General features: G+C 41.4%; 1 protein-coding gene across 1 annotated transcript; it reads left to right on the top strand.

The window, feature by feature from the left end:
- Positions 1-225: 225 nt before the first annotated feature.
- Positions 226-7,051, top strand: LOC308121709 (gem-associated protein 5-like). Its single transcript, XM_080483119.1, has 5 exons — positions 226-1,038; positions 2,016-2,170; positions 4,187-4,394; positions 6,098-6,176; positions 6,327-7,051. Exons 1-3 carry the CDS (start codon positions 897-899, stop codon positions 4,313-4,315), a joined length of 426 nt encoding a protein of 141 aa, XP_080339245.1. The 5' UTR covers positions 226-896; the 3' UTR covers positions 4,316-4,394; positions 6,098-6,176; positions 6,327-7,051.
- Positions 7,052-24,623: the final 17,572 nt, after the last annotated feature.

Genomic DNA, 24,623 nt, shown 5'->3' on the forward strand with positions numbered 1-24,623 from the left:
GTACTATTTGCTTCACCACAGTCCCGAGAGGTGGAGCACCAGAGCTTCACCACAGTCCCGAGAGGTGGAGCACCAGAGCTTCGTTTGACAAAACGAATTTGATAAGACATCTAAAAAGTAAACATGTGGCGGAGTACGCTCAGCAAATCTCATTCGTGGAAAAAAGATGACGTAATCGCCCCCCTCTCTTCCACCCACTGCGGTCCGCAACGTCGTCTAATAACCACAACAATCACGGACTACAAGCTCCGGTGGAGGTACCAGATCTGTCTGGGCTACCAGATCTGTCCGGTCGAGCTGCAGAAGCTAGAAGCAGGCGGAGCGGGGCCATAGATCTAAAAAAACTAGAGTAATACATACCGGTTTATGTGTTTTTGTACAGGAGTCAACTTCTAAATTTCTATGTGGTCTGTCTTCTTTTATGTAATGTCCTTTTTTGACCCACTTAATGCTGTAAAGACCTGTGATGGGTGACAGAGACATTCAGTCTGTGTCTCATGTCTCCAGCAGGTGAAACAATAAACTGAGTGTTTTCCAAGACTGAAGATAAATATTGTGGCGACATGAATGAGAAGGAATGTTCAGATATAATGTAGAGATAAGTGACTGTTTTCATTATATTACCAAATACATACACAATATTATAATATTGGACGGAGCGACAAAAGTAGAATTCTTATGAAAAAGTTTATCTATCGATCGATCCAGCCCGTAAACTCCGCCGCTGACAAGCTGGTAGGCTGAGCGCATGCGCAAGCCCCGCCCCGGACAGCTCTGGTAGCCCGGACAGATATGGTACCTACACCGGTCCAGGCAACATGTGAGAAGTCCAGTTTGGACTTTTACAAGACTTTTTATTTACTCAACATTAGGAGTGAAACCCCCCCGGAGGCGACATGCACGAGAGGTCGCTTCCCGCCTCTCCGAACTGGTACTGCTCGCGCTGCAGCGACGTCAGCAGCGGAGGTTTACTGGGAGTCGGAGCCAAAAGCATCATCTATTTGATTGATGTGTCTGCGTCCTCGTGCAGCGTCTCAGGTGGGTCTGGACACGCAGGTGTTTCACTACATGTGACCTTCAGGTACAAACCTGGTGAGATGCTGCCTGGCGGGTCTGATTCTCCTGGACTGAAGGTTTCACTCTGGTGTTCCACTACATGCGGCTTTCAGGCACTGATAGAATAAAAGGCTTGATTACTAACAATACTTAAATAAAACACATCATTTAAAAAATACATACAATCAGAATATTAGATTTGTAAGGTTCGTATTCTGATAAACTTGGTTAGATCTCATTTGTAAAGGTTTTATTTATTGTCATACCGTTCCAGGTGTTTATGTCCTATGACTCAACGAGACGTGAGTCGTAGCCTGAACACTTAATTTAAGTGTGTTTAGACAGACTTTGGGGAATATTGTGTCTTTGCTTTGCTGCTATAAACTTAAAGCATCTCGATTATTGGGTTTAATGCAAGAATTTTCTTTCATGTGAAACTGCTCAGATTTTTTAAATTTATTTTAATTTTTTGGCGTTGTATACGCTTTTCCTTTTGAGGAAAATCATTTCTTATACATTTAACCTCCTATTTCTGGACGCGGAGGGCCACCTGAATGTGGAGCCTGGAGAGCTGCTCAGGGTCAAGGGTCACGCTTGAGGACCCACAGTGGTGACCTGGGTCCTCTGTGGGAGTCAAATCTTTGGATTATGGAAGAAAGACAAATCAATGGTGCAGGTGATCCTGCTGTGAGGCAGCAGTGCTCACCACTGCACCTCTGTAGGGCTGAAGGTTCCGTCCAAGAAGTTTCACTTTACCAGAAGCACTTCTGCATTTGTTTTGTAGACTTTCTGCACACATTGAGAGCTTGTCCAGATTGTTCTCTTATTATCTGATTGGTCACGTTAGAGAAACAAAAGTAACACAATAAACACTCTGTTGATGTAAATTCTTGCATAAAGAAGCTGTTTCTCCCCCGTTTGGGAAACCATGGAGGTTTCACTCTGTGTTTTCTCTCCAGGTGAGCTGGTGGGTCATAAGGATTTCGTATCAGGCTTTTCCTTCTGTCATCACCCGGGACAGAGTCACATCTGCGTCAGCTCCTCCAACGATGGCAGCGTTCGCTTCTGGGACTCGAGCACTGCAGCTCTCATCCGGGAGCATACGGCTCATCAGGTGACTGTCACGTACACACTCAGTACTAGGGCTGAACGATTTTGGAAAATAATCTAATTGCAATTTTTTTGGTTGGATTGACTCACACCAGCCTTAGTGAAGGCCCGCCATTGGTTTGTACTGGTTTGGCCTACATTCTTTATTGTTGTATTTATATCTGACTCACGGTTTTATTATCCAATTTTTGCTATTACTGGTATTTATTTACCTGGTGATGTAGTTGTAGTCTGTTGTTGCACTATTTATCTATTTATTTATTTGTACTGTCTGTCCTATGCAACCTATTAATCGGTGGTGATGTATAATAGTTCCGATTCTTTTTGTGTCACGTGAACGCACCGTTACAGCGAGTTGGCCTGTGATTGGCTGAAAGTGGAAAAGTGGGCGGGTCATGTGAGCGTGCACTGCATGCACTGTGTGTGTGGTGTGTGTGTGTGTGTGTGTGTGTGTGTGTTTGGAGGAGAACGAAGGTTCAGTTTAATATAAAAAAGCTGCTTTACAGACAAGAAACTCGTTTTCCTTTCCAACGTCCTGCGAGACGTTACAATAGTAACGCAGTGACTTGGAGAAGTAACTTTAATCTGATTACGGTTTTGACATAGTGACACGTTAGATTACTCGTTACTGAAAAAAGTGGTCATGTAAGAGTAACGAGTTACTAATTAACGCGTTACCGCCATCACTGCTTATCAACAACTTTTCTCCCTGGCTGCAAGGCTTTTATTTTTCCATTCTGGCTGGGGGAGCGGTGTTATAATTAGCATATGACATCATAAAGCTCTGAAGTTGAAACCTTTATGACATCACATACATTATTATAATTAACATTAACAGCTTCATATCTGCAGCTTTATTTCAGTAATTTCACATCAACTGGTCACTGGATTAGTTTTTTGTGGTTTGAGACAATTTAATGCACAGATACCTTTACTTTGTAATCATTGTGACTCCAAGGACTGACACAGAGGCAACAAGGTTAGTACTTTTTCAACTCCAGAACGCTAACGCTAACGTGGAGGATTTTCTTATTGACATTTGATTGTGTGAATGCTGATTCTGAGAATTATTTGCAGTTTTTAACTTGCTTCGGCTCCTGCAGTCTAACCAATTTGAACCATTCAAGTATCAAAATGTGCAGCTTTTGTAAAACATTCATGCAGTGTTGTAAGTTTTTAATATACTTTCAACTTTATAAAATAGTTAAACTTTTTTAGAATGTTTTTTCCATTTAAACGGATTAGAATTAAAAAAAATGTTTCAATATTCAGCCTACACCTCTTTAAAACCTCCACCAATTTAAATGATTCAACTTTAAAACATTCCAATTTTCATTAATAAAACTTCTTTAAACCTCTTCATGTCTTTTACTTTTTTTTTCTCACTGTGATGCGGAATGACTATATGATAGCTAGAAATTTTGGGAATTAATCCAACTTTAAATCAGGGAATATCATAGTGTTTGGTCATATTCCAATTTTCTAATGCTTTTTATTTTATTATTAATGACAAATCAGGATTGCCTGAGACATTGTGAGTGACATCCTGAAGTGGTCTATTATCAATCTGACATAGATTGGGTTAATTTAATAATTTAATATCTTATTTTAACTTTAATTTAATGATAGCTGTGAATCTCCTTTTAATATCAGTCTGACTTTAGAGGGATAGGAACCCAGATGTGTTATTGTGGAGCACTCTTATTTTGGTTTGCCACATCAGATGTATAGCTTTTAATGGTCACTTGTTGAGAAAACCCAAAAACTTTCAGGCTCTATGACAAAAAAATAAGGTCTTGAATTGAAAACAACTTGAAGTAGTCGCAATTCACAAAGTAGTGTTGTGTTTTTCGTGTTAATGGCATCGACCTTCGAAAAAAAAGGTGGCCATCTTGGATTTTCACGTGCCTAACACCCTTTTTTTTTTTAAAGAATGGTCTCTCTTGAGCCTCTGTGCTGAATTTCATGCCTGCATGATTTAGTAAACTATTTTTGTACTTATCTTCGACACCATTTGCAGTCGGATCGACAAACCCTCGTGCGATTTCTCCAATGGCACAACAGTTTTTCGGTGCCGTGGCTCCGTTCCCACGCTCCATCTGGATTCATCCAAATGCGCCCCTTGACTGCTACGACGCAGTTTGCCTGAACATCTGGAGTGAAGCAAAGAGGGCCAGTGAGCAACTTCTCAGACCTCAGCGTTCACCTCATACATCTGCGAGTCAGAGGTGAGTCCGAGATGAACAGAAATCCCAAGCATGTAAACACACGATCCATTTAAAAAGCTGGTTCATAACGTTGACGTGACACAAAACGCCTTTACGCTGATTTCTCACACTTTTCTTATGAAGCTTTACTGCGTCAAGACGTGATTCATGTATGCATATGAGATGTGAAAAAAAAAAGACTTATCATTTCTTCGCTTTCCTTAAAAGTTGCTGTTTCTAAGAACTCTGTAAAGTCACACTCAAACTGCGAGTGATTCACATGAATTCCACCCACTTACTCATAAACGCACTATTATTCATACCGAATGAACAAACCTTCCACTTTTACAAACTATCATAATCTGCCTTCCATACCCTCAAACCTCATAACTTTACAATATATACCTACTCATTCTGTTATTTACAGTGGAGTGATAGGCCCCTCAGTACAAACTATTTATTATTATTTCTTGAACATAATAATCCAGTGTTCTTACAATGATACGTTTAAGTTATTGACCAATACTGTCAAAACATTCAGAAGTAAAATGTGTTCATCAGTGATGTTTATTGATAAGTAGGTTGTGGGTTCAAATACCGGCCGGTCTGTCTGTGTGGAGTTTGCTTGTTCTCCCTGTGCGTGGGCGTGGGCGTCCTCTGAGTCCTCTGGTTTTACTCCCAAAGTCCAAAAACATGCATGTGAGGTGAACTGGTGTCCATCAATTGCCCCCGAGTGAGAATCTGAGTGGTTCTCTGTGTAATAAACCATATAAAATGTCCCCACGTTCTGAAAATCCATTCTGTCTGTATTCAGAAGTTATAACTTTAGATCATTTCAGACTTCTCATTGCATTTAAACAAGCCTTTTATTTTCCTCGTCTTTAATGTTATTTTGAAAAGAAAAGTGGCCCTTTCATAGAGGTGTGGTTTGTTTTGTCGTTTTCTTTGTAAACGTTGCCGTTTTGAATTATTAGCTGCCTTTTTCTTCATCTCAAAGCCCATGAGCAACAAGCGTAACAGTGGATGGACGATGGGTTAATGAGGAGTTGAGTCTTTTCCTCAGCCGGACGGCACAGAGGGAGACCAAGCGTTTGGTTCTGAACACGCTGTGTGAGCAGGACAGGAAGCAACGCCGTGATGACGTCAGTGTTGATTCAAACAACAAAATTCTGATTTAGTCTTTGTCTTCTGAGTAACACAACATTGTTTGAGTATTTATTTTTAGAGATATATTTTGAAATAGATAGCGTAACATATTTTGACCGGAGCGTCACATGACCTCAGTGACCAGCTCTAAAATGCTTGAAAATGGACTCAGAGGCAGCTGGAGGCAGGTTGAACAGGAATCTGGTGGTGTTCGCTCAAAACAATTACATTTTTTTTTTAATGGACGTTTTAAGCTCTGCCTGTACAGTAAAATATGTACTGGGCGTGATGTAGATGTGTAAGAAGACTCGCTCTGACCCTTCCCAACTTGTCCCACGAGAGCAGCTCTGATTGGCTCCCTTGTCCATTCGTCCCGCCCTAAACATCGTCGTCTCGCTTTATTCCGCTGACTGGCGTCAGTTATGTTTCCTCACAGTCTTTGTCTTACTCTTTAATTTCTTTTTTATTACGATTTCATCCATGGAAAAAGTTTGTTGATATTTTTCGTCATAGTTTTATTTAATGAAATGAACACTGGCTGACTTCATCCTTCTCTTCTCTTCTCTGCCGGGCCTCAGAGACCCCCGCAGTGTCCTGGATGCTCAGGTTCTATGGTCCCAGATGGAAAAGGGACAGACAGACGAGACAGTAAAGTCGGTGAGTTTAACCTGGCTTTACGTGGTGTTCCATCATGTCTTTATTTTTATTTTATTTTTAACTATTCATCTGAAAAAAATAAAAATAAAAATGTGGGAGTTAATGACAGTGATATTTAGTTTTGTTTTCCCTTCACCGTCCCGTCGGCAGAAACAACCAGGAGATGAACAGAGGCACGCAGAAGATTCCCTGAACAGGGTTTGGGCCCCTCTGTTCGGCAGAAGAACCTAACGGGGCTCCGGACCCGAGCCTCAAACTGTGAGGAAAGACCGTGTCTCCCACGTCCCTCATCTGCCGGATGAAGTTCATCCCCCGCTTCCCCTTGAAACCAGCGTGCGTCCCTCGGTGGCAGCGTGGTTTCCCAGGGACAAGAAGAAGAAAATAAAATCCTTCTTAATTTCATGGAACCTGTCAAACGTCCATATGTTTTGTGTTGAAATACTTCAATCTCTTCATGATTTCACCTCGTCAGTCGGTAAACACAATCAGACCAGGACTTACAGATTGGTTAGGAATGTTTAGTTTAGTGAAGGAATAACCAACAAATCAATCAACTTTTCAACAATATTCTGTCTTTGAGATTCACCTGTCCATGTCTCTGGTTTGGTGAGTGAGGGTAAAGCTCTTTTTAACTGATCAACCCGGTTTCTTTTGCCCGGATGTAAAACTTTGTGACGCTGCTTGTGCAGAAACTTTCATCATTCCTTTCTGAGGTTGACTGCAACACTGATATTAATGACACACACCAGGTTTAAATCTTAAAGAGACAAACATCCACAACACACACTAACTGACTACACAGTATTTGAATCTCACTAATCCCTTGATAATTGAGCATTTGGTAACTTTTTAGATGTATTTGTATTTAAACAATGAAGAACAATAAAAGAAAAACAAATAAGCATATGGTGTGTTTACTGTCAAAACATATTTCAAGAAATATTGTGTATTTTTCATAATGATGTTAAATATGAAGAAACTGAGCACGAGTGCTTTGACATGTCTGGCCAGGGGAAAGGACCAATTATTTAAAGGTTTGAATTAAATATCTAAGAATAATGAAAACGTTTGCAGCTTTGTGCTATCACACAATTCAAACTAAACATTTTGTAATATTCAAACCCTGAATTTGCCGTCAAATACAAAACAGTGTCAGCGGTGGCCCCCAGCTCAGCCTCAGTTTGACGTGCCTGGTTGGACCTAGTAAGAGTGAAAAGAGTCCAGAGAGCAACTGGATCAAACTTGATGGGGTCGGGGGTACAGATCATAAACCTCCAGCTCCGCTGTCAGGGATCCTGCAGGACGGTACAGAGACAGGAAAGAGGCACGGATCTGTGAAATGTCATGAACGTCTGTGGGGAGTGACAAGGGGGGAAAGTAGATTTCACACTGAGGTTTTAGGAGAATTCAAATAAGTTTAGTTTTGTTTACGTAGCATTGATTAGAAGATGTTCATCTCAGGTCACTTTAACAGATAAAAACCAGACGATGTGATTTTTAGAAAGCATAAATGACACTGAGGAGGACAAAGTCTCTTTTACTTGGGAACAAAAGAAAAAAAAACAGTTGCAGAAGCAGAATCACAGGTGGAGAAAAGCTCAGTGCAAAAAATATATCGTCCCAGAAATCTAAACCTGGAGCAGCTTAATTAGAAAATAGTTTTAAACTTTGAGTTTTATCAAAGAGGGAATCCTACCGAGGGTTCGGCCTTGAGGAAGACACATGGCCAGAGGGAGATTCCCCATTTAGGCTGCATTCCTATTGTCTTGTTGCCACGTGGCACAAGTGTCCCTGTGCAGGTTTTGGTCCAAATCAATCAAATAAGCAAATTGGGAAAACTTCCAAAACCACCAACGCATTCCCAGTGGTCCCAGCACAGCAGGTGGCCTACGACCAGCGCTGGACTTCCCAGACTGTGGCTCACAATGCAGGCGGATCTCAATAAAGTGATTTTTTTTTTCCACTTAAAATGCATGAAAATTTTACAGTTTGCATTAAATTGAGCTAATTATGCAAATCTAAATATTTCAAGCCCTTTATTATTTCAGCTTGTAAGTCGTGATGATCAAAAACACGATATCTTACATTTGTAGAATATCTGGATCAGATCCTTTTCCAGGTTTTTTAAATCATAAAAAAAAAAATCAAGTCAGAATAATCAGAAAAAAAGATTTATCGATTGGATTTCAATGTTTGTGTAGCCCTACGGTGCTTTTCCTGCTAGTAGGAACTCTTAAGATTCGAAGGTAAGGCTATCTAAATCTAGATTCGATGAGGAGGCTGGTTGTATATACATCTAACAGTTTAATAACTGGTAGATTCCACTCCAAAAGAAGCACATGACAACAGATTTAAGTCTTAGTTTGAATTAGTATTCGTTTTTCCAGTTCTTTTTTTATTTTTTAAGTCAACGTTTCATTTGAAATAACACAACAAATGTACAGATCAGCAACAATATAACCTCTGAGATCTCAGGAAAGAATAAAATAAAAGACAAAAAAATATAAAGGTGGGTACCAAATAAAATTTACCCCTGAGTGCACTCAAATTAGGATCCGTAATACTCAGTGTCCATAAAAAAAGGAAGAGGGGAGGGAGAGGGAGAGGGATACCCCAGTGTGACCGTTGCAGCGCTGTTGGACGAGGAGATGGATCAGGGAACCAGGCACCAGGGCGAACGAAGAGGAATCCAGTTCAGCAGAACCAAGAATCAGATCCAGACGAATCCTCTAAAGAAACCAGTCTGCAGAACGTGCAGAAAATTAACTACTAATCAGTCTTTGTGTTCTTATTCATATTACATAGTCCATTCCTCAACTCAAATTTAGCTTATCAGCTGAGATAAACAAAATAAAACAGTATTACAATCAAAGTTGGCACTCAATTTACACATAATAGTATTTATCTTCAATACAATATAAATCATAGTATTGTAACCATCTTAACATACACAAAACAACTCCAGACACGTGCAACTTCTTGTTCACTGTCATTTCTTCCATGAAAGGTGATTGTCCAGGCGAAAGTAAATAAAAAAAGTAATCACTTCACTCTTTCCGGAGTCAGGTTCAACAATTAACACTCTTCTGACTGGTTTTCCTCGTCAGCAAGGTTCACAATTATGTTTAGAGTCATTTCTTATGTTTTAATCAGCATCCCTCGTATGCTAATACACAGGAAATGTAGTCAGGACTCACCAGGATAACCACGTTTCTAAACGATTTTCTTTTAAGTTTCAAGGAGTTCCAAACATTCACAGGTGCTCTCGGTTTGTCTCTCCACGATGTGCTTAGCTTAGCAAGGTGGATGCCAGAGAAAGAAAACAACGAAGAAGTGTGCAAAGTGTGTTAGTGCACTGCCACCTTTTGGCGAATCTCAGAATTACACTTCATTCATTTTAACAAGTGTTTAAATCAGACTCTATTCTAGGATAAGACAGTGGCAAAATAACAGGGTTACATCTGATTTAGTGAGGGAATAACTGACCATCAATCAACTTCCCAGCACCATTCTTTCTTTGAGATGCACCAGTAGACGCCTCTGCTCACAGGAGTTGGAGTAAGACTAACTTTAACTGATCAACTTTTTTATTTCCAGATGTTAGACTTCGTTCACAACGCAGATCTTGATGCTCGATTTCTGCTGGGATCTAACTGTTTTGCATGATCATTCACGTAACATTTTAAAGGGGACCTCTGCCGGGTGAACGTGATCAGTTTTTGAAACCCCAGAGCTGATGGGCAGAAGACGGTGTGAAGTCACGGTGAGCATGCTGTTAAGGAAAGTAAATGTGTATGGAACGCCAGCCAGCACCAGAGGTTGCCAGATGTGACTCATCAGTTCCAGCCTGAATAACGTGAAACCCAAACGCCTCAATAAAAACCGTCCTAAATCTCAGCCTGTGTAGAAATAATGTTAAAACCCTAACCCTAACCCTACATCAGTTTAATGGGTTCCTGAAGATATTCACAGACGGTTCTAAGGATCCTGTTCCTGGGAAAACTGGGATTGGAGTTTTTGTTGCTGAGCAGAATCTGCTAACCAGCATACACATATCACACAATATGTCTATTTTCTCCTGCTGAACTTTTAGCAATTCAAAGAGCTTTTGACATTTAGAGCGTAATAAACCAAAGAACAATGTCATATGCTGGGATTCTGCTGCTGCTTTGGTGGCATCAGATGAAGGAGCTTCTAGAGCTCGACCTGATCTAGTAAAGGAGATCCTGCACTGCCTTTCAAGAATTGAAACGTCCAGTTCTCATGTTTGTTTTATGTGCAAAGTTAACTTCCTGATAGATTAGCGAAAGAATCTTTGAATAAATAAACAATAGAATTTAATGTTCTAATGGGTAAAGGGGAATGAATTAGCATCTGTAAGCTGGAGACAATGTGAGAACAGGACCGGGATCAGGAGCAGAAAGGTCGACATTTTTATTCTGCGCAACCTTCAGTGAAAAGAGAGAGAGATGACGTTATTTTAACCAGGCTGAGATTGAGGCATTACAGTCTGGCAAGCAGTTTAAAAGTGATTGGAAAACATCTGAATGGTTTGTGTGAGTGTGGGGAATCAGGGATGGTATTTCATGTGTTATTTCGCTGTAAGATAAACTCTTGTCACAGGCACAAGCTGTTTGAAGATCAGTCTGATCTGGGTCTGGAGCTGTCTTCCTTAAAAACAGCTTTAGAGTTATGGGGGGACTCTGACTCCTGGGAAGGCAGGGTTAAAATTCCTCCACGCGTGGTACGAGAGGATTTGAGCTGGTGGAGTAATATCGTGTTTGGACGATGGAGGGCAGCATTATGCCGTACGGCGTACAGCCTGCACGAAAGCCAGAAAAAGAAGCAGCGACTCGCGAGAGCTTTGCGTTTTGGACTAACGAGGCTTCCGTCGCCGGCTGGCTTTACGACACCACGCTGACTTTACGGCAGTGATCGTAGCTAGCATACACATATACACTAGACGCCGCACCGCCTGTGTCCGCCCGCCGCTCCGACACGTCACAGCGGCCGCCATCTTGTGAGTGGCAAGTCTGCCCCGTCAGCCTAAACAAGTCCATGTGACAGCGACGTGTTTTCTGAAGAAAACCACGCAGATATACATTTACATGACTGTGAAGAATCATTGCTTTTGTAACAGGTCTCAGACTGAGCACCTGTAAACAGATAAGGTTTCCTGTAAAACAGGAGAAATGATGAGACAGGCGACCGTTGCTTCTTTACCATTGAACTTCTCTCAGCCGAATTTATTTACAAAGTTACAAGATTCAATTCATGCAATAGGTCTTTTCACACTCAAATATCAGTTTGACAGAGCAACATGCACAATATTCAAAACCAGAACCAAAATACACACTTTGTCCTGGATTCAGTGTATTACTGTACTAACATATTGCCATTCAGTATGTTAACTGAGTCACTATATACTTTATAAATACGAAAACAATAACATGAAACACCAAATGTGTATTTCATCTTACCTAGTGCAAATAAAACTGACATGAGCATATCACATTCCATAACTGTGGGTTTCGGATCAAGGCATGAGCTGAACATTACACAATTTTACACTTTTAACTACTTACGACACACAGACATACACATGAAACTTTAACATCTCATGAATTTACAGGTGAACAATATACTGTCCCTAAGAATCGTTTTTAAACTCAAAATAAAATGTACTGGAGCCAGAAACTGTGACGTGGTTTGGTCACAACAAAATAATAATACCGCGACGCCATCTTGAGCCACACACGACACACGGAAAAAACGTATTTTTCACTTGTTCTGAAAACCACTCAAACATTGACAATACTTTCCCAGAATCGATCTAACATCTTCTTTACATGTATAGCACCCACACGAGTGATTATTAACATTTGTATTACTCCACCAACCTGTAAAACAGGAGAAATGATGAGACAGGCGATCGTTGCTTCTTTACCATTGAACTTCTCAGCCGAATGAGGAAGTCAACGAAAGTCCGCGCACAAGGAGGGTCCCAAAGGAAAAGCACGGCGCAACACTGCCTCCTGCTGGCAACACTGGAAAGCTCTCAGTGCATCAAATAAATAAAGTTTTTGGTGTTCTCAAAACCTAATAATTGGCCATTTGGGCTCATCTTAATACATTTCTTTGACGGAAATAATCTTTCCAAATTAAAACAACCAAAATTTCATAAAATGTGACGATACATTTAATGGGCGTCACACTAACATCTTGTTTTTAGAGCTGTCTGCCAGTGATATTTCCATGACTAAGACGATGAAGCTTCTCCAGTCAATGGAATCCGTGTTTGAGCAAATTGCCAAACCAGGTAAGCAAAGTCGTGGAAACGATACCTTAGCAGATGGCCTTCAGTATAACGTCACATTGAGCCAATGGTGTTGCTGGCTACCATGAGTTTCATGTTTTCCTTTCCCCAGTTAAACAAGGAACCAAGGAAGTGGAAGAAGAGGCAACAATTAGTCATGTGAAACTTGTTCAGCAAGACTGGAAGCCCGCAACTCCGCTCAACGAGACGGCAGCCGACAGAGGTCGCGTCAACGAGACGGCAGCCGACAGCGGTCGCGCCAACGAGACGGCAGCCGACAGGTCTCAAAGTAAAGGTAGGTGAACCAAAAGTTAAAACTAAAGGTCAAGTAGTTCAGAGTTTTAAAGCTGATTACTTTCTTCAGTTGCAGAGACTCAAGCTTCAGTTGACCCTGTGAAAATCGTCAAACCGCCCATGACGAGTCAAGCTGCTGGGCAGACGCTGAAAGGGACCAGAAGACGCCTTCTTGGACTTAGAACCCCACACTAACTATGGAGGTGAAGGGTTTTTAGGCATTAGAATCATCTCATCCCTCTGCTCTGAATAAAAGGCTCCAGTTCACTTCTGTCTACCTTGTTGAATTTCATTGTGGCATCATGGCAATTGCTGGACATTTTAAAGGGATGCTTTTGAGGCATTTTATACTCTATTCCGAAGTTGCGGGCTGTCGGCGGTGGCAAAAAGCTGGTCTGGTTCAAAGCCTGGCCTTGTAGAAACCTTTCCGCTTTGGCAAATTCCTTTGAATGTCTGGTCTAAACCAAAGCCTGCTCCATTCCGGTTTATTCTAGTCTTGGTATAGTTTCCGTCACTGTAGAACGTCCTGCTTCATAAACATGGCATGGAGGAAATGGAAGCTGGGTTTTCAGTGCTTTTGGGATCTTGTAGCTTTGGCTTTATTGCAGACTTGATGGTGTCTCAAACCTACTTCTCACTCCTTTGGAAGAGACCAAACACTATTGCATTAACATTAGACTCCAGAACCTGGATTGCATATGGTGGGGATTCATTCATATGTTCTCTCCAATGCTGCTTTGTTTTAATCATCAACACAATCAGTTATTTTGGAAAAATAAGCAAAGCAACTGACTCTTAAGTAAAGAAAGTGTAGATCTGCTGCCCCCTGCAGGACTGTAAAGATACTGCAACGTAGACAGAAATGCCAAAGAGAGAGAAAGATAAGACTTTGGGTACGTCCGAAAAGTCCCTTCTATCTCCTTAACTATCGACTTTACCTTAACCCCGTGGATGACATCCCGGGATTAAGGAAAGGTGTTGGGAGGCTTCCTGAAGGAGTTAATGAAAGGCGATCACGTCAGTGTGGCAGTCGAACTGCACTTTCACTTTGTGACGTCATAATGCGACGGCAGCGCAAGTTAGTGACATCCGCCATGGTGGGGAAAGAACTAGAATTTCCCGAAAATGGACTACAAACAGCGCATTTGAGTTTTATATGATTTAAAGTTGTTCAAGGCAGATTATTGCGTTGATAACTTACATGATCTGCTCCCATTTTCCGACATCGTGAGTTTCCCTGAACGCTCGGATTAGCGATTCCCTTTAAATATGGTTGCCGCAAGGGATTGTTGGGCAGGATGAGCTCGCCTCCTTTTGCGAAAGAATGCATCAGTGGTTCTTAGGCTAAACGAGGCTCTAAAGGAAGCAACGTTCCTCATTTCCTTTGCTTATTAAGAATTCGGACAGTTCTTATCATGGCCGCCACACAAAACACTTCCGGGGTTGAGGAAAATCGATAGATAAGGAGATATATGGAACTGTTGTGATGAATGAATTTCCACATGTGGGATGAATGAGGGTAAGTCTGAATTGTCCCTCCTACAGTTGTGCTCATAAGTTTACATACCCTGGGAGAATCTTTGATTTCTTGGCCATTCTTCAGAGAATATGAATGGTAACACAAAAGCTTTTCTTCCACTCATGGTTGGGTGAAGCTATTTATTGGCAAACAACTGTGTTGACTCTTTTTAAATCAAAATGACAAAAGAAAGCACCCAAATGACCCTGATCAAAGGTTTACATACCCCAGTTGTTAATACCATGCATTGCCCCCTTTATCATCAATGACAGCTTCAAGTATTTTGTGGTAGTTGTGGATAAGGTTCTTTATTTTCTCAGATGGCAAAGCTGACCATTCTTCTTGGCAAAAAGACTCCAGTTCTTGGACTGTCTTGCATGAACTGCATGTTTGAGATCTCCCCAGAGTGGCTCAATGATATTGAGGTCAGGAGATTAAGATGGCCACTCCAGAACCTTCCCTTTGTTCTGCTGTAGCCAATGACAGGTTGAGTTGGCCTCGTGTTTTGGATCATTGTCATATTGGAATGTCCATAAACGTCCCATGTGCAGCTTCCAGGCTGATGAGTGCAAATTTTCCTCCAGTATTTTCTGATAACATGCTGCAATGATCTTGCCATAAATTTTGGCCAAGTTCCATGTGCCTCTGAAGCTCACAGACCCCCAAAACATCAGGGATGCACCTCCGTGTTCCACAGTAGGAATGGTGTTCCTCTCATCATAGGCCTTGTTGACTCCACTCCAAATGTAATGTTTATGGTTGTGGCCAAAAAGTTCAGTTCTGGTCTCATCACTCCAAAGGACTTTGTTCCAGAAGTTCTGAGGCTTGTCTGTGTGCTGTTTGGCGTAATGGATGCAGGATATTTTGTGACATTTGCAGAAATGGCTTTCTTCTGGCGAGTTGACCATGCAGCCCATTTTTCTTCAAGTGCCTCCTTATTGTGCATCTTGAAACAGCCACACCACAATTTTCCAGAGAGTCCTGTATTTCAGCTAAAGTTATTTTTAGATTTTGCTTTGCATCTCGAACAACTTTCCTGGCAGTCGTAGCTGAAATCTTTGCTGGTCTACCTGGTTTCAATTAATTTTCTACTTCTTAATCAGCGTTTGAACACTGCTGATTGGCATTCTCAATTCCTTGGATATCTTTTTATACCCCTTTTCTGTTTTATGCAGTTCATTACCTTTTTCTCGCAGATCCCTTGACAATTATTTTGCTTTCCCCATGACTCAGAATCCAGAAACGTCTGTGCAGCACTAGATGAAAGATGCAATGGTCTGTCAGAAGTCCAGAAACTCACTGACCTTTTATACACACACACTAACAACAAAGAAACAGGTCACAGGTCAGGATGGGAACCTTGATTAGCCATTCAAACCTGTTTGTGTCAACTTTTGTGCATGTTATCAGGTCAAAGCCACTGGGGTATGTAAACTTTTGATCAGGGTCATTTGGGTGCTTTCTTTTGTCATTTTGATTTAAAGAGTAAACTCAGTTGTTTGCCAATAAATAGCTTCACCCAACCATGAGTGGAAGAAAGGCTTTTGTGTTATCATTCATATTCTGTGAAGAATGGCCAAGAAATCAAAGATTCTCCCAGGGTATGTAAACTTATGAGCACAACTGTAGGAGGGACAATTCAGACTTACCCTCTATTCATCCCACATGTGGAAATTCATTCATCACAACAGTTCCATATTGCACAAATATATGTATAAATATTCTATTATTGATCTAATTACAATAATTAATATAATTATTAAAAATAATAATGAACATTGGCTGTACTGAACAGTTCAACATTCCAGCCTAATAAAGGTAAAACTGTTCGACAATTTTGCAACGACTTTCACAAACTACAACGGTCTGTGTGTCAGATCCAAACAAGTGTGGAAATACTCGTGGAAACTTGTGTAAGGTTTATTAGTGTTTCTAAATAAAACGTCAAGGACAAAACAAAATACAGTCATGATAGCTGATTATTACTGGAGTCTGAAGAGAGACATTCCTGCCGCTGAACATTCTAGGAGTTCAAATAAAGTGAAGATCATGCCATGAATTTTGCACAATGATGACGTAATGTTTGAAATACATGTACTGACCTTTATCAATGTCTATTACTCAATTTACAGAAATCAAAGTTTGTAACATATAATTAATACATTGTGTTGGAAAACACGTCTTTCTCAAAAACCTTTTTCTGGTGAGAAATATTAACAAAAATCAACCGATGCCATAAAAATATAATCGATGCAATCAGGAGATCGGACTTCCTTCAAAACAACTTTGCGTAAAAATCTGACCTGGTCGAGAGAAACGGACATCATTTTCGGAATCAGCGGTGCAAAATTGTCTTAAATCAGTTGAAAAAGACAATTTACACAAAACTTGTTACCCAGTGTAATATGAGATGTTAGATATTTGATTTGAGCAAACATGAAAACAATGGTTTTTCCTGATTTATTATTTTTTGTTCTGTTTATATGGTCAAATATATTTATATTGTAAACAGTCAATTTCATAAAGCTTACAGTTTGGGCTAGTTCGGGACACCCTGGATCATTTTCTTAAGCTGTTGTAGGTTTAGACTGCTGGGAGACCTTTACTGCACTGAGCTTCTTTCCTTTATCACAGCTGAAATTCACCACCTCTGACTGCAGGTATGTTCCTGTTAAAAAAGGAGCTCTTCCTTCCCACCATCTCCTGTACTCCCAGGAAAACAGGTCCTTTGTGCCAAGATTCAGGCCTCCCCTTTGTGGTGGAGCTCTGCCTTCGAGGCAGGTTCAGGAGGGAATTCTATCAAAACTACTTCCCCACTGAGACCAAGCACCCTTCCTGAATAGATGAGCCCTTAAAGAAAAACAATTATTGAAGGCCACCATGTTTACCAAGAGCCTCATTTTTAGTGGTCAACTGCATTGCGACAGCAACGAAGACCTTAATGTTTGGCGGAGAGCTAATCCTACTTGTCAAGGACTAAAAATCATTTGAGAGGCTGCAGTGAAGGATCCATTTTGGCTCCTTCCGTAACTAGGCAAATTTGTCAAAGACCAGAGCACATTAAGGAACCGTTGCTCAGGAGGATTAATGAATCCCCACCATATGCAATCCAGATTCACGAGTCTAAGGTTAATGAAATAGTGCTTGGTCTCTTCCAAGAGTGAACACATACTGCCAAGTAATCTACTTGATGGCAAATGGTCTTAGAAGTATGTTTGAGACAGTCAAGTCTGCAATAAAGTCAAAGCTACAAGATCCCAAAAGCACTGAACCCAGCTTCCATTTCCTTCATGCCATGTTTACAAAGCAGGATATTCTACAGTGACAGCAACTAAACCAAGACAGTAAACTGGAATTGAGGCTTTGGGTTTAGACCAGACATTGAAAGGAATCTCGGCCAAAGCGGAACGGTTTCTACAAGGCCAGCAGCTCCAATTTGCTCAAGGCAGGAGCGTTCCGACTTGACAAAGGGGAGGTGCATGGTATGAGTGGCGCGAGGCCAGACAGCGACAGCTTTAGCATTGGTGAAATAAGATCTGCTTCAATGGTCCAACCACATGCCATCAGATTATACAACTAGGACAGATTGGAAACCTGCAACTTCAGAAGTATAAAATGCCTCAAAAGCTTCCCATTTGAAGCTCGAGCAATCACCATGAAAACGCAAGGTAGAGAATCAAGGGAGACAGAAGTGAACTTTGAGCCTTTTATTCAGAGCAGAGGGACGAGATGATTCAAACACCTGTTCAATCTCTTGCATTGTCCCTAAACCCCACACGTCTGACAATCACAGCAGAGTTAGTGTGGGGTTCTAAGTCCAAGAAGGCGTTTTCTGGTCCCCTTCAGCATCTCCCCAGCAGCTTGATTCTTCATGTGCGGTTTGACAATTTTTACAGGGTCAACTGAAGCTTGAGTCTCTGCAACTGAAGAACGTAATCAGCTTTACAACTCTGAACTGCTTGATCTTTAGATTGAAATTTGGTTTACCTACCTTTACTCTGAGGGCTGTCGGCTGCCGTCTCGTTGGTGCGACCGCTGTCGGCTGCCGTCTCGTTGGTGCGACCGCTGTCGGCTGCCGTCTCGTTGGTGCGACCGCTGTCGGCTGCCGTCTCGTTGGTGCGACCGCTGTCGGCTGCCGTCTCGTTGGTGCGACCGCTGTCGGCTGCCGTCTCGTTGGTGCGACCGCTGTCGGCTGCCGTCTCGTTGGTGCGACCGCTGTCGGCTGCCGTCTCGTTGGTGCGACCGCTGTCGGCTGCCGTCTCGTTGGTGCGACCGCTGTCGGCTGCCGTCTCGTTGGTGCGACCGCTGTCGGCTGCCGTCTCGTTGGTGCGACCGCTGTCGGCTGCCGTCTCGTTGGTGCGACCGCTGTCGGCTGCCGTCTCGTTGGTGCGACCGCTGTCGGCTGCCGTCTCGTTGGTGCGACCGCTGTCGGCTGCCGTCTCGTTGGTGCGACCGCTGTCGGCTGCCGTCTCGTTGGTGCGACCGCTGTCGGCTGCCGTCTCGTTGGTGCGACCGCTGTCGGCTGCCGTCTCGTTGGTGCGACCGCTGTCGGCTGCCGTCTCGTTGGTGCGACCGCTGTCGGCTGCCGTCTCGTTGGTGCGACCGCTGTCGGCTGCCGTCTCGTTGAGTGGAGTTGCGGGCTTCCAGTCTTGCTGCACAAGTTTCACATGACTAATTGTTGCCTCTTCTTCCACTTCTTTGGTTCCTTGTTTAACTGGGGAAAGGAAAACATGAACCTCACGGTAGCTAGCAACACCATTGGCTCAATGTGACGTTATACTGAAGGCCATCTGCCAAGGTATCGTTTCCAGGACTTTGCTTACCTTGTTTGGCAATTTGCTCAAACATGGATTCCATTGACTGGAGAAGATTCACCATCTTGGTCATGGAAATATCACTGGCAGACGGTTCTGAAAACAAGATGTTAGCATTAGCATTAAGTCAGAAAGTCACTCCATTAAGATTTCCTCACTAGTTAGCTTACCGCGCTTTCCCCTCTGCAGTACATTTCCCAGCCCCCAGGATCCTGTGGACATCAAGACAGTTATTATACATTTTAGTACCATAAAGCACAATAGAGCAACTAGAGTCATTAGCATGCCAAGCAAATTGGTGTGATAAGCAAACCTTGTGCCAGCAAGACAAGCAGCGCACAGGCGAGGAAGGCCCAACGTGATCCCATGGCTCCAGGTAGACAGTGATACTACAGACTGCAGGTTCCTGTTTAAATAGTCTCACTAACTGCCACAGGTGCTGCTCATCAGCTGTAATTGACTCTCGGGGGCAGAAGCACCGACTTCAACCAATCAGCTTCTTTCACTTGTGTGACCAAAGCCATCCCACATTGACCCACTTCACTGACAAATAGAATCCTCCAAATTAAAACGTTTCAATTAGGTCTTTTTCTAAATCATTTTATTTGGTAAGCTGTGCACACTTCAGACTGTTCTAGAGGAGAACTAAAAATAATAAACTGGGCAGTGTAGAGCATGGTTAAAAGAACATCAGATATCATTGATCACAGCCTATCGATATAATAACTGTAATTCAGATTTCCTTCTTAAAACTTTTCTACAAAGAGTAATTCAATGCAATTATAGAAAATATATACATTTACTAAGAGTGTTAACATAAGTCAGGCCTTCAGAGGTGGATATTTATCCTCTGGAGTCCACAAATGTGCAAAACTAATGAAACCTCAACTGACATTTTATCTTACTGGGATCAGTCTTATCTTTAGGCTCAGAGTCGGTTGTAGGACGACATAGTATCATGAGCTCATCAGTGAGGAGACATCAAAAGAAATCCTCTATTTATATTCAGAAGTTAAAGTGGAATTTACCATCACAACTGGAAAATAATCATAAGAAATGAAGCAACAATTCACACGAGTCTCGTGTACAATTGACAGGAAAAACTTATTTTTCCCTGTACCAAGGTTAAATACCCCCGGTATCCTGTTGATCAAGTGCAATTGCCACAGAACCCAATAAACAAGGTAAAAATTAAAAAAGTGTTTATCAAATTGCTGAAAATTTTTTAGAAATTGAAACCATAAACATTGAATATAGTTGGAATGTTCTCTCTAATGCTGCTTTGTTTTAATCATCAACACAATCAGTTGAGCTGAAAAACAAGCAAAGCAACTGAATCTTAAGTGAAGAAAGTGTGTAAAGTGTAGATCTGCTGCCCCCTGCAGGACTGTAAAGATACTGCAATGCAGACAGACATACTAAAGAGAGAGAAAGATTTCAATTCAATTCAATTCAATTTTATTTGTAAAGCGGTAAATCACATCAACAAACATCTCAAAGCGCTTTTACAATGATAGAGAACAACAGAACCCAACTAAACCCTTCCAAAGCAAGCAGGTGTAAACAAGCAACAGTGGAAACCAGGAAAAACTCCCTCGCATGGAGAGGAGTTCATAAGAACTCCCTCTTCAGGAAGAAAGCGTGGGGCGGACCCTAGACTCTGGAAGGGCGGCCATCCTCCTTGACCGGTTGGGGGGAGAAGTACATGGGATAGGACAGGGAGAGAGAGGAATAGAAGAGGGAGAGAGAGAGTGGCAGACAGGCCAGATAAGTACTAATACTAAGAAAAGTCTATGATGAGCGTTGGTCTGATGATGAACCAATCTTAGTCTGGTGTTTAAGGGCCGTGCCGTTGCGGTGGGGTCCCGGTGCTGTGGTGGGGTCGGGTAGTAGGACCGTCGTAACTCCACTCTGGGAGTCTTGGGTCTGATCCCCTGGATCCTGCTCTCCTCCTGTCAGGGAGAAAAACAGACGGCGGCAGTATCTGGTGGCTCCAGTAATGTTGTTACACAGAGAGAAAGAAAGAAAGACAAGAAACAGAACCTCCAAATGTAGAGTTACTCCCTTTAACGGGAGAGAGAAAATCCCCTCAGCAGTCTAGGCCTAGAGCAGCTCAACTTAGTGCTCCTATTTTATTCCTAATGATAAGATAAGATAAGACTTTGGGTACGTCTGAAAAGTCCCTTCTATCTCCTTAACTATCGACTTTACCTTAACCCCGTGGATGATGTCACGGGGTTAAGGAAAGGTGTTGGGAGGCTTCCTGAAGGAGTTAGTGAAAAGCGATCACGTCAGTGTGGCAGTCGGACAGCACTTTCCCTTGAAGATGTCATAATAATGCGACGGCGGCACAAGTTAGTGACATCCGCCGTGCTGGGGAAAGAACTAGAATTTCCCAAAAATGGACTACAAACACCGCATTTGAGTTTTATATGATTTGAAGTTGTTCAGGGCAGATTATTGCATTGATAACTTACATGATCTGTTCCCTTTTTCCGACATCGTGAGTTTCCCTGAACGCTCGGATTAGCGATTCCCTTTAAATATTGTTGCCGCAAGGAATTATGGGGCAGCATGAGCTCGCCTCCTTTGCGAAAGGATGCATCAGTGGTTCCTAGGCTAAACGAGGCTCTGGGCAAGACGTTCATTTTTACTGTCATTATTCCGCTCCCAATATCTAGGGGTAGAGGAGTCCACCTGTCAAAATCATCTCTGAGTTGTGTAGAGATCAGGTTGTAGTTTTCATTGTACAATTGAGATATGTCTTTTGTTAATTTAATCCCCAAATAATTGATAGATGTTGATTCCCAGTTAAATGTATATTAATTTTTTAGTTCCAATGGTGGTGTAAAATTGAACACTAAGGCCTGTGTTTTGTTAATATTTAGAGTGTAGCCAGACATTGCTCCATACATCTGCAAAAGATCCATTAATTTAGGGATTCCCAACACAGGATTCTTTAGACTAATAAGAACATCGTCTGCGTACAGACATATCTTATATTCTGTGTCTTTTATAACAATTCCTTCTAATATTGGATCCTGTCTTATGGCTTGTGCAAGCGGTTCAATAAACAAGTTAAAGAGTCCAGGGCTAGCTGGACAACCCTGGCGGCAACCTCGATGCAAGCTTATTTTATCGGAAAGGTCCCCATTAACTTTTACCCTGGCTATTGGGTGTGTGTATAATGTTTTAATGTTATTTATGAATTTCTCATGAAAGCCAAATTTTTCCATAACTTTATAAAGAAAATCCCATCCCACAGAGTCAAATGCTTTTTCTGCAACTAAGCTGAGCAGGATAGCCCCAAATTTCCTTTTTTCTACATGTTCAATGATGTGGAGGGTTCTTCTGACATTGTCCTGGGTCTGCCTGCCTTGGATAAAGCCTTTTTGGTCCTCATCTATTAATAAGGGCATCATTTCCTCCATCCTTTTAGTTAAAATAGCAGCATATAATTTATAATCCTGGTTCAGGACACTGATCGGTCTGTATGCCCCACATTCTTGTAGGTCCTTTCCCTCTTTTGGTATAATTGAAATATTAGCCTCCCTCCATGACGGGGGAAGGATTCCCTCCTTCAAAGTATGGTTGAAGCTCTTATGCAGTATTGGCAATAAGTCCTCTTTTAGTGATTTATATCATTCCCCTGGAAATCCGTCCGTCCCTGGAGATTTACATGGTTTAAGGGCAGAAATAGCTTTGCTTATTTCATCAACTGATATTTCTTTAATTAACTCATCATTATGAATTTTACCGAGACAGGGCAGGTCTAACTGATCCAGAAATTTTTCAACTTTGTATCCATCAAATAGTTTTGGTTGAGTGTAGAGATTTTCATAAAACTTCTCAAATGCCTTTTTAATTCCTTGTAGTTTATATGTGGTCTTTTTGGATATGGGGTCCCTCATTTTGTAAACTGTACTTTCTGAACGTTGTTTTCGCAACCTCCAAGCAAGTATCCTTGTGGCTTTAGAGCCTCGTAGTGTCGTTGTTTTGTAAATCTGAGCTTTTTCTCTATTTCCTCACAATACATCTTGTCAATTTCTTGTTTTATAGGTCTAATTTGTAACAGTAGTTGTGGGTCCTTGTTTTTACTATGTAGTTGTTCAAGATCCAAAAGGTTTTTTTTGCAGGTCCACGAGTTTTCTGGCTTTTACTTTTTTAAGAAAAGCGGATTCTGATATAATTTTACCCCTTAAGACAGCTTTTGCTGCATCCCACAATATCACTGGATTCACATTTCCATTATCGTTATCTGCTAAGTATGTTTTTATCTCGCTCTTCATTTTGTCCTTGAATTCAGGGTTGTTTAGCATACTTAAGTTCAGTCTCCAAGTTGTTGTTTTAAGCCTGCTGTCAAGATGTAATTTTAAGTAAACAGAGGAGTGATCTGATAGATCCCTTTGACTAATATTACATTCCTTTATTCTGTGTCTCTCAGAGGCATGCATAAATAAATAATCAATCCTTGAATAAGCATTATGTCTGCTTGAATAGTATGTGTATTCTCTATCTTGATTATGAAAGTCTCTCCAGACATCCATAAGACCTATATCCTGGACTCTTTTTTTAATCCATCTTTCAGTACAGGTGATTCTCCTTTTCGTATTAGACGTATCAAGTTTTTGATTTAAAATTACATTAAAGTCTCCTGCATAGATCATGACTCCTGCGGTTTGAAATTCAATAAAATCCAGTATTTTTTTTATAGAATGACCTTTTACTGTCTGAGGGGGCATATACATTTAACAAGGTCACCTCTTTGTCTTCTAATCTTCCTTTCACTATAACAAATCTGCCTTCTCTGTCTTTAGTTTCTGACAAAAGCTCAAATTGAACAGAGTTGGGCAATAGAATAGCCACACCCCTTTTTCGTCCAGTTTTAAATGATGAATAATAGGTATGCCTAAAACCCATATTCTTTATTTTTTCATGTTCATGATTCGTTAGATGAGTTTCTTGCAGAAATATAATTTGTGCCTTTTCCTTTTTAACTTTGGATATAATTTTACTTCTTTTAATAGGACTCGTCAGGCCATTCACATTAAGGGTGACAACTTTAAACTCTTTGTTATGCATTTATGAATGGAAGTTCTCTTATGTATGCATTCATGATCCCCAGAAACGAAGGAAAATAACTATGTACAACAAACAAAGCACAGAAAGAACAAAATAAACCATAATAGAACATTGTTTGGTCTTCCAACATTGAGGTGCTCCCTGCACCTCTTGTGTGGGGGATTAATCCCGCCGCTGTGTGGTGGGGCCCCCTAGGGTAACTTGACTGCGTGACTGCCATTTGGGCTGTGCACTGATCTCCACGTCTTCATATTACTAAATTAAATCGTATTGGGCCAAATAAAATAAAACTAGTCTTTATACACTGTATTTTCGGGACATTTAAGTGGTTAGAAAAAAAATAAAGTAATATAAAAAACAACAACAACCGGTACTTATTACTAAAATAGAAGTCAGCTTCAATGAGTTCAGCTTACCGTTGG

Source organism: Lipophrys pholis (assembly GCF_963383615.2).
Source record: "Lipophrys pholis genome assembly, chromosome: 16".
Classification (NCBI taxonomy): domain Eukaryota; kingdom Metazoa; phylum Chordata; class Actinopteri; order Blenniiformes; family Blenniidae; genus Lipophrys; species Lipophrys pholis.